The following is an 11936-nucleotide window of genomic DNA, read 5'->3' as shown; positions in this document are numbered from 1 at the left end:
TATATATACACATCAACATACACATCTAAAAAATTGTGAGAAAAGAAGAACACACAAATACCACAAGTATAATTGTCACAGGACTGAAGGAGTGACTTCTAATGCCGTGTTTACACTACACTGGCAGTCTTCAGCTGATAAGATTGCAAAGGTAATGCAATGTGATGAGGTACGGCAACGGAATCCTATTTAACAACAATCCACTCAATAATCGGGTTATTAAGTGCTCACAGGCAGCAAAAAATGGATCTGTTTTCCGACTGTCGTACAACGGTGTGTGCACACCTGAAGGATCAGTATACATCCTCAGCCTACATTCACAGCCTACATCAACAGCCTATATCAACAGCCTACATTCACAGCCTACATTAACAGCCTACATCAACAGCCTACATCCACAGTCGACATCAAAAGCCTACTTTACAGCCTACATCAAAAACCTACATCAAGAGCCTACATCCACATCCTACATCCTTTATTTTGGTTTGTTCTCAATTCTTTTCTCTTAGGATTTGTTGACCCTGACAACAAATAGAGGTCAGCTTCTGGACATGGAGTCTAAACCATTTGCTTAGGGCTTACACATCAATTAGAGCAAGGTTAAAAAGCAAAATCATCTACTTTGCTCTGCCAAACAAGCCTACCGCCAAGAACACCAAAAGCAAAAGTATCACCCCATCATATGTTGGAGAGAAGGGGAACAAGTGAAACTGCGATTTTAATCGTTACAAAGTTATACACACATTTTGTGCAGTAGCATATAAAGGAAAACGTAACAACGAAGCATAATTCATATACTGTACGGTGTGACCCGCCTATCTTTCCTAAATCGGAAGCTCAACACATCTGCTAGCCTAGACCTGATGTTAACAGGCCAAAGAACACGCTTCAACCACCGCTCTAGCAATTACCTAATTGTCCCTTTACATGTAGGCCCGAGGACAAGGATGACACATGGAAAGTCAGTGTACTATGACAAACACGGCTCCTGTCCTTTTACTGCACTACGAAGCATTATGTAACACTACAAAATCATTCACTGATTGCTTATAGAAACCATTATCTACTTGCTTCATTTACTTGTGGGAAGCTCAAAAGAATGTTTAAGAGACAGATAATATAGGGCACCCTATAAAACCACATATTTTAAGAAAAATCCTTTTGTTTACTATGAAACAAGGAAACCTTTTATTCTTATTCCACTGTTCATTTTCTATAAACTATTATATAATAATAAATGTTTAATCCATTATTTCCTAAATATTTTATATATTTCTTTTTATACTGAATGCAGTATAATTTTTGAGGTACATTTGTGTCCGTTTGACTTGTTAAAGAGGTTGGGTTCAAACATAACTTTTTATTCGTAATTAGATATTGCCTTGAATATTATTTCTAATGTTACTTATTGCAATTACATATCCATAAATAAATATCCATAAAAGAAATTAATATTTGTATATATTATTACTTAATTTATGATTACATATATGATTATTTTGATTTATGTCTATGAATGCATCTATTCCATCGTACAGTTAGAATCTTATTTTAGTGGAGATCTAATCACATCTTCACAACCATTTCCAATACCAAATTTTATTCAGATTTCCAGCAAATGATATTTTAATGAAATTCAAATTTGATGTGTATAATAAGCTGAAGCTAATATCATTTGTTAGTGTAAAAATGTATATTCATTAGCCCATTTCAACTGGCATCTTCAAGGCCACTCATTCACTGAACATTTCCCTCTGGCTAAGCTGCCAATCATCTCTCATAACCATGGCAACATAACACACTGGGGAATGATAAACAAGAAGCAATGACTCGACACCTTGTCCAAGTATGCAACAAAAATTGTGAAATTATTCGCAAAATGCAAATTAAGCAGTGGGGTAAAATTAACGGGGGTGGAATTCTTTAAGGATATAGTAATTTCATTACATTTGTTTTCAGGCATCTGTCCCCTTCCCATTGTACGTCATATATCATCGCTAATTCCAGAGCTATTGGGTTTTTCTTTTCCTAGCTTATTACTCTTAAATTGGTTCAGACCCATACCATCTGTGGCTATATTCCATGTGTATTTTCTTCTCACTAAATTATTTCTTTCTATGTAAATGTTTATTTGTCTCCATGCATTCACCTTGTTACGACTGCTGAAAATATCAATCTTTAATAATATATCACATGGTTCCTAATTGGTCTATTGTTCTATTTCATATATTTATTATAAAAGTACCAGTAGATATATTTAAAACAAACTTTTTTTTATTGATTTACTTGTTATCTCCACATAGAAATCATGACTACTGTGTAGCTACTCTTTTGAATTAAGCTATGATATATTGATTTACATATTTTCTACTTCAAAGTGTTAATAAATCAAACAACATTTGAAATCAAAAGTATTGTACCACCATTTCATTGCTACTGTCCTTGTATTCCTTCATGCAAACCTTGAAATTTCGAAACATATTATAGCACCATGCTGCTATACCAGGCACATATATACATTATCATTTTTATTATGTATTTTTAATGTGTTAATATTTCGACACTTACCTTCTCATGAATTTCATGTGTCGACTGAGCATCGCAGAACGCGACTGTTGCAACATCCTTCAAAATTGGCATTTCAATACTGCAGTCTCGACCATCGAGCAGTGCGACCAAGGGTCGGCTGACGGGGTTTGATCCTGGGACATTTGACCCGGGGTGGCGTATACCTAGACAAAATATAATGGGAAAAAATAATAATAAAGTTTTGTCAAATATCATGTATTTAAAGAGACAAGAAAAATGACATGGAAAAGAAGGTAAAAAATTGAGTGCTTTTACAGACACGTTAGATTTAAGTCTCTTCTTAAGTAGTCTTTATCAACGAGATACCTAAGATATGTATTCCCAAAGATACTAAAGCCTAAAGACTTTGTTAGCAATTTACCTTCAAACATGCATATATTTAGTAATCCTATATAAAAAGTATTTGGATATTAAGAGGTCAACAAAAGTAACTATTCATCGAGTGTGTTTGAGTAGAGTTCTCGTGCATGACAACAGATTGATGGCATTACATGCGTTAATTTAAGTTCTACCGCTATTGCCATTACAGAAATTTTCACTATGTGACTTGCGTAGATTGATGTAGGATTTCTTCAATTGGTCCGCGTAAGTGCACAATGACTTCTAGGGAGATTATTCTATCATCCTCAAGAAAATACTTGATTCCAGACTCAAAAAGTCATGGCCACAATCGCGCATCACTGCTACGGATCACTTCTCCACACACTTTCAAGTTAAGATATTAAATGTAATGATGAGAAATATGAAGCTTTATTTCAATACCAAACAAGTAATGATCGAGTACTTAATAGCTAAAGAAAGCGGGAAAAAAAAAAACCACCACATCAGAGGTCACGCAGAAGTGGGTTGCCGATTTTCAAAAACCGACTTCAGTTTAATTAATTAGATGTCGCTGCTCTTAGTTTGAGCTCCGGATTAAGCTACAAACGTGGAAACCAAAGAGAGCGAACTCTTAAGCACCGAACTAACTCAACAGTGTACAAAAATTTAATTTTTTTCCCCAAACATTTCTGCGCGAGATCTATTTGATCATATGATCTTTTGTCGCTTCGTGACCAATAACAAAATTCCCGCGAGTTCTGGTCATCAAAGAGAAGCGATCATAGAAACATTCATGTTATCACTACAATGCGAATTATCTTTTAAAAGTATTTATCAAAGGTATTTATGTTGGGTTGTAAAAGTGAAAAAAATTAAATTGTTAATGTAGAACTGTTGGTTGAGGCAAGGACCGAATAAAATTTATAAGTTAACATTCTACATTTGAAGCAAGTTTAGATTCAAGTTCGTAATTAAAAACATTTTTTTGTTTGCTTATTTGCTAAAACAAAATGTAATCCGAATAATATTTCAAATGTAAAATAAGAAAATTATAATTACTTAAATAAAGCAAGATTATTTTTACAACCATTAACTGGTTAATAATTAAACATCACCCACATCACAAAATGGTTACCTGGAGTAGCCAACTGAGAGTCTGACCAATCAGAGAAGATGTACTAGCTAAGTAGACTTTGCTTTTTAACAAATAAATCAATTGGTTTACATTCTCAAAAAAATGGGTTAAAAAAATCTTAGACATGAGACGTCTGGTAATTATAATAAAATTAGAAATATAATGGGAAGCATACTGTATATTTGATGAATTATAAACCACATACTAAAGAATATATAATTAGCGAATAATATGCCATTAGAAATCTTACTAGAAAGTAAAAGAAAATGAATAAGAAAGTGTAGGTAGTGTTAGATGTCTATGTATTATCATTGGCTGCATAATGCACTATCCCACAAATACCATCCAGGTCATTAACCTTGACCTCACTATAAGGTCACCTATAAACAGCAGGCTTCTTGCCCTTCTTCACATCCAGAACTTGAAGGGGGAAGGACTAATGCAAAGTTTCTATTGCAAAATGTCAATCAACATTGGAAAATCTTATGTGTGAACGTCAATCAAATTTGACTACTTAACAACTTCATTTAGGAACAATCATCACTATTTAAAGAGACCATCGCATGGGCTGTTACCATAATTGATGTCAAGCGTCTACTCATACATCGTATCTTGGTAAAAATATAAATATCCTGAATTTTCATCACTAATTGAAATGTAAATTGACATTTCATCACTGCTTAAAGCAGCTTTCTTATTGGCTAATGTCATCCATCTTAGCCTGTTAAAATATAAACATCCTGAACTTCCATCTCTAATTATAATGTATAGTGATATTTCATCACTACTTAAAGCAACTTTCTTATTTGCTAATGCCATAATTTTAAGTCGGTATTCATGCATGTCTGCCTATTAAAAATATAATCATCCTCATTTATCCATCAATGGCTATCATGCTATTTATTCATAGCCACAATTTACCTGGTTTTCATATTGCCTTATTGTTTGTATGAATTGTCAAAATTTTATATTTTTTAATATATTCTTGATGAAGTAATAATTTAGCTCAGCTTAGCTCAGTAGAGAGCAGCTTAACTCAGTCAGCTAACTGTGTGTGCGCTAAACCATGGAAAACTCTAGGTCCCCGGTTCAATTCCCATCACTGCCTCTCCTTGTGTTTCAGCTGGAGGGTTGAAATACAAGTTACAATAGCGCACCGTCTTTCGGTTTAAGCTGTTAGTCCTGTGTGCATTTATGGGCCATGTGCACGTTAAGGAACGCAGTACACTCTTCGGAAAAAAGTAGGAGATTGTCTCCCGGTGTACTGTCCAATCACCACCAGAAGGACCCCACTTGGAAATTAAGTCTTCTTCTAGATTTTCATGGGCTATCCTTGGTGTTTACACAGAATAATCCAACCCAACCCAATTTTGATGTTTTGTGATTTGAACATTTATTTGTCTAAAATGCAATTTAATGTTTTCTCTATTTCAGTGATTTTAGGTACTCTTGTATGTTATTGTTATATTTATTTATTTAAAAAAAACTATTATAAATATGGTTAACATTCAGAAATTTTCATCCATGATTGGTTGTGTTGCAGTTAACAAAATTTAACCAGAAATAAGCATGACAGTACACTGCAATTACCACCACAAAAATTAAATTTGCAATTTATCTCATCACTAATTTTACAAGTTGTGGAGTCATGTCCTTACTACAGGATATCCGTGACCGTGTTCTAATTTCGTAACTGCCAAATCAATGGTCTAAGTTAATTTAATTATATTCAGTCAACAGACAAAAAATACAATACCATCAATAAATGATGATGATAACTGACTGAACAATTAAAAAAAAATTGATAATAAATGAATATCAAAATAATTTTTAAAATATTTACCACCATACAGAACCAATGTTGACTTTTTCTTATCTCAATATCATTATATAGATCAAATAAAAAAAAATTATTCACCATAATGACTTAAAAAATACACTCATTTAATGTACAACAAAAGTAAGGATTTCACCTTTATAAAAAGCAGTGCGCTATTTGTGTTGTAGAAAAACAGGCCTACTATAGCTAAAATGAATAAATCATTTACTGACCAATAAAAAAAATAATGACAATAACTTCATTTAGAATCTGTGATATTTAGAATCTACTTAATAAAACAAATTAATGTATTAAATGGTTGTTGCACAGAAATATAAGTTGTGTTATTGAATTATAGATTGAACAAGACATTTTACCTTGAACTTGAAATGTAGAATATACTATTTTGTAAATTTAGGGTGTTCGCAAATCAACTAACATCATATAAATTAATCAATTTAAAATTACTTAAACGGAAATATTAGCGTGCATGGAGAGATTTACAGTAACTACGTAGCAGAGATTGAATGATTGATGAGCTTGGGAATAAACTAGGCCTATTACAAAAAAATCCAAACCAATTCCAACATAGCTTTCATCTTTATGAATGTGGCAAGCAGTAATTTAATACTAACTCTGTGATTGCCCTTGTTTCTATTCTTCAACCTATTAGGGAGAGAGTAAATTAAACTGCATGATAGATCCATAGATTAAGATAAAACCTAGACTGGGCTATACAGGAAGTGCTTGGTCTACGCCGCCATGGCGATCACGTTCAACTCCGACCCATCATGACCCAATTTATCCTGTTGGAGGTCACTGATGGTTCTAGTTCTGGTTGCCTAATAAAGGACTGCTTAAAACATCACACACAGTCTCGTTCAAAAAGATCTCGTTTACACTAACTTGTAGAGAATAATCAATGAAATTGCTATTAACTCCACTATTTTATGGTAATAATGACGGATGAACAGGAAGAATAATGCTACTAATGGTAAAATAAAACGAGGGGAATTAACACTCAGTTCTAAGGGGATAACATAGGCCTGATTTCCTTAACTACCAGTCCAGCATGCTTCGACATTCTGCTTAATGACTCTGGCTTCCTGTAGCAAATTCCTCCAGTGAAAATCCGCTTAACAACATTTTCCTTGCACACAGGAAACAAACATAATAAGAAACTACTAATGTGATGTACAGCACACATACAAGCCAAGCAGGTGAGCTTGTGCCATCTTCGATTGATCATGAAAACAATTCATGTTTCGTAAAAAATATTCTTAACATACTTTCAACTAATATTATACAAACATTAACATTAATATAAACTTTTCTCATACAAAATTAAATTACTTTAAATTGTATCTATAAAAACATTGGTAATAAACAGCATATATGTAAATAATAATCAATGCATTTTATATCCATAAAGTTTAAAAGGGGAAATCCCTATAAATTTAAATATAAATGTCGGAGGTTAAATCATAATCAGTGAAGTGAAGAGACTAGACAAAAAACACCAACAATCAAAAACTAACTTGTACCATTGGATAAATGAAACAAAGAAATCACCAAATAGTTGATATTTTTTGTTATTACTAATTACAAAAGTATATAAATAAATTACATTATAATTTCAATAACATACCAATGCGCTTGTTGGTGTGTATGTGCTTTGTTACGCAAGAATTTACATCACTTTTATAATTAATATAATTAATATATCATTTTTATTATCATTATTGAATTAGTACAGGCAATAGACTATTTCCCTCTCTATACTATTTTCCTAGCAAAAAAATGAATCATTAAGGAATTGGGATCCAGAAGCACACTATTATTATTATTATTATTATTATTTGCCTCCCCAAATTATTATTGTATTTATTTTATACCACCGATTCATAGGAAAGAACTGTTTCTATATTTGAACATGCTTACCAAGTACATGTGCACACATATTCAGTATCATATGAGATTGGCACGTCAGTGTAGATAAGCAGACATGTTCGCACGTTCTTAAGCGCGAGGTTCTATGCAAGGAGAAGCCGAGACCATTATATGCATACTGACACATCAACACAGAGCAGACCTATCTACAAAAGTTAGAATAGATCCAGCAGATCAACATAAAAAATAAATGTAATATAGCAATAAAATAGCAATAATAATAATAATAATAGTTAATAATAATTAATAAAAATTAAATGTTTTGTTTATCTATATCTATTTAATGGTTATGGTAGCATAATTGTAACGCCATTTCCACAAAAAAATTGACTCAAAGCACCAACAATATTTAGACCACTAAGCATACCACAAGCGAATAACAAAAAAATAAAAAATATTAGCCATTCTGATAATGATAAGATGGCAGCCATTAAAAAATTATGAATTTACTTTTTATACATTTAATACTATTTATACCAGAGTAAATACATAATCATAGCTGCATATAATATATACTCAAGAGAATTGTCTAGCTATTTTAAGATTTACAATACATTTAAAAATTATTCTTATAAAAGAATTAAAAATGGGTCTCTTATTATCTAAACTCTGTGACCTGTAGCACAGCAAACATAATCATTTCATTAACATTATTTGTAATCCAGGCAGAAAAATTTCCTGAAATAAAGCTGCTCACAAAGGGGGAAAACAAACAAATATGTGTGGACGAACAATGGTTCCTAAAGACCCATGGCTAAGACCAACTTAATTTAGAAATCCGTATACACTAAAATAACACACTGGATCTCGCTTTTCAATGGTGGAACAGATTCATAATGTGGGTGAAAAAAAATAGCAGGTGATACACTAATTCATGGCATCAAGTGCTCTCTATGGACAATGGAATGCCTGCAGATTACGCATTGTAACCAGTCCTCTGATGCTTCATTAACAGGTAACATTGTGCCACCACTTATCAGCAATGTATGCATTAGTCGATATCCAAAAATGACATTAAAGAGGGTTTACAAATCAAATACAAATTTACAGCAATTTGTAAACAAAATTAACGGTTAATATAAAGTATGGTAGGTTAAAATGTAATTGTATCATGATGATTTAATATTTTAGGCATTTTAAATTAATAGAAATTACTGTCTATCAATAGGCATAAAAAATTGGTTAATATTTGTTCATATAATTTGCAATCTTAACATTACCAACTTCATTGTACCCTGTGGACCTTCAGGTAATAATAGCTCCTTCAGGTCACTATTTTCCAGCAATGCCGCCCCCACCCACCCACCAAATTACTTATTACTTATTATTGTAAAGGAAGTATAAATATAAAATAAAAGTGTTCAATTTACATGGAGCAAAGCGAGGCTGGTATATAGGCCCCACACTGCATAAGTATCAACAGTAGGATTATGAATATGTGACTGGCGTAACATTTCATATAATTGACAGTGCAATTCTCAAAAACATATTGTCTTATTAAAGCACAATTATCATAAATTTTATGGGAATTTTTATAAAAATGGAATATTGGCAAAAAAAAAAAACCACCTGATACACTACTTAGGCTTATGATTCCTTATTTTAAAGTCATAGAATTGATCACAAGTTCTTTACTTATTCTTTAGTGATCACATGCCTGGATGTTCCAGGAATCATGTGATAGACAACTATAAGTCAAAGACCACTGTTGAATGGCTGGGTTATGACTTAAATGACCTTGCAAACCATGTAATATTTACAGTCACAGGCTCACATTTTTTACTGTTTCTCTTGAAATACCAAGTTAGAGCTAGTAGAGAAGCAAGTGGTAAACTATGTTTTACGAAATTAATTAAAAAAATGATGTCAATCTTTGTCGATTTTATAGAGGAAGATCAAGATCACTATTGCTGAATGTCACTCTTTAATTAATTAGTAACCTTTAAATAGTTAATTAAATAGCATACGTAACTTTACTTGCTTGAGTTCTAGATCACACCACAAGTACATCCGTAATGCTGGTTTTCCCATATGTTTTAGGGATTGTTATAACTACACAGATGGCAAGTACTCCTGGTTTTATATCCTGTCTGGTTATTTATATGCAATCAGATAAATGTTCGTAATTCATACTTTGCATTCAAAGTTAACCGGTACATACACATAGCACACAATACGAGCTATCGGTAAAGCTCTAAATGAGACTTAATATTCGACAATATTAGGATAGGGGGCTTATTTTTATAATAGGATGAATTATTTAGTGCGGGCCAACAAAGGCAGAAGTTAATTAGGTAGTTAGATTCACTTTAATGGACTTGATCTAGACTAGAGGAGCTATCCAAGAAGAGAATGCAAAAAAATATAGGAACAGGTTGATAGTTCACCTTAATTAGTTAATTTTCAAATGTAAAAGCACTATTGTGTATTAGTATGATATTTTACTAGCTGGCTAGTTATTGATATTTCTTTTTTCCAACAATATTACTTCAACAATAAAGTTTTACTTAAGTTTTTATTGTTTATTTTTGTTGTACAGGTAGAATGGGTGCTATTTGCTATAGTTAGTATAGTGTTATTATTACCATCAATCAGTGTAATAATATATGTTTGTAAGTGATAATTTATTTCATACATTTAGATTTCTGAGTTGCAACTAAATTAATTTATATTCTATGTTTAATATAACAATTCTATTCAACAACACATATTTTAACATAAAAAAGTCCTTTCATTTAGTGGTGAAAATGACTTCAAATTCATTATGAAGACTTTGAAGAAGCATTTTCAATTTAAAACACCTTTTGGGTTTATTCATTGATTTTTATTTCCATCATCAATATTCAAATAAATTTCAGAACCAGTGCATTTAAATCTTCAAATTGTAAAATCCAATCCAAGGTCAGAATAAAGTAGCTATATAATTTATTCAAAATCTACATTAGCTTGAAAAAAAAAATCAATTTTTTGACTTCGAACAAAAAGTTAATGCGAGAATAAGAAGTCAATACCTTTCAAAAATCAAAGACAATTTGGTGGCGATTTTTAACTCGGGGAAAAAAATCCATACGTTAATTTTGTGAATGTAAAACGAACATGGCAGCTGTAACAGTAATGATCTTTCGAGAATACATCTTAAGCCCGTTTCCTGTCTGAGTATAATATGGACTGATTGTTCCAGGGTTGTGGTTGTGCTTGCTTTTTAGCCTACCGCTGGGTTTTTGCAGTAGGCCTGCATTTCCTGTCTTGATGAGAGTACATCAATCGTGATGACAAATACGCGATTGGTAGCATATTGCTTAGGAGGACCAGCTAGGCCAAGCAGAAAAAAAACCCCCCAAACTTGCAGAGTCACAGGGTTTGAGGAAACATTTCTCAGGGGTTTGCTTATTACCAGATAATTAATCTAGGCCTAGGTAGAGACAAAGCTACGAGATGACACTACAATCGTAGTAATCTAGGACATTAGGAATCTGACTCAGTCAGCTTTAAAAGGGCATTGTGTTCCATCATTCTCATCAACCTGACTTGACTCTACTCAATATCGTTTATTCATTCATTTATTGTGAGATACATTTGGTTATGTATTCAGATAGTTTAACTAAAATGCAGAATTACAATGAAGCAGTCACAAAAAGAATAAAAACCAACTTTAAAATTAGTTCCCAAAATGAAATTAAACATATTATCTCATAAAACTTAACCACACAGAAATAAATTAATATTACACACAAATTTTTAAAAATGAAATAACTTAAAATGACATAGTGGTTAAAAATATGTTCATCAATGAATATTAAAACTGGTAAATCAACTTAATTTATTTTTAAAATACTTAAAACAAAAATGGTAAAAATATTGAGACATAATCATAAGCCAATTAGGTACATTTTCCAAATGCTTGTAGACTACATACAATGGACAACATAACACACTAGATCCACAATTTATTATGCACCTTCTTAAGTGGTCAACATAAAAACATAATTCCTATTATCTAGATAGTACCTATTAATTAAATATAAGCAAGCACAAATTGGACACACTATTAAATACAAATGAAACCATGCTCTCAACAGCTACAAATGCATACACTGGTTACCATTTCCATTGTTGTGGCAG

The 11936-nt window shown here is 32.1% G+C and overlaps 1 protein-coding gene across 4 annotated transcripts in view; it reads right to left on the bottom strand.

Annotated features, from left to right (window-relative positions):
• The window catches only part of LOC117113988 (C-terminal-binding protein 1-like), a 68528-nt gene that overhangs the window by 16474 nt on the left and 40118 nt on the right, over positions 1-11936 (bottom strand). For all 4 annotated transcript variants that reach the window (XM_033257493.1, XM_033257495.1, XM_033257494.1 and 1 more), the window contains one exon: positions 2569-2732. In XM_033257493.1, the coding sequence (XP_033113384.1) occupies positions 2569-2732 (164 nt within the window). The remainder of the gene's footprint in view (positions 1-2568; positions 2733-11936) is intronic.

This window comes from Anneissia japonica, unplaced genomic scaffold (assembly GCF_011630105.1).
Source record: "Anneissia japonica isolate Jap-2015-1 unplaced genomic scaffold, ASM1163010v1 scaffold281_len866295_cov195, whole genome shotgun sequence".
NCBI lineage: Eukaryota > Metazoa > Echinodermata > Crinoidea > Comatulida > Comatulidae > Anneissia > Anneissia japonica.
Note: the sequence above shows the minus strand (reverse complement) of the source record. Positions and strands in the feature narration are given on the sequence as shown.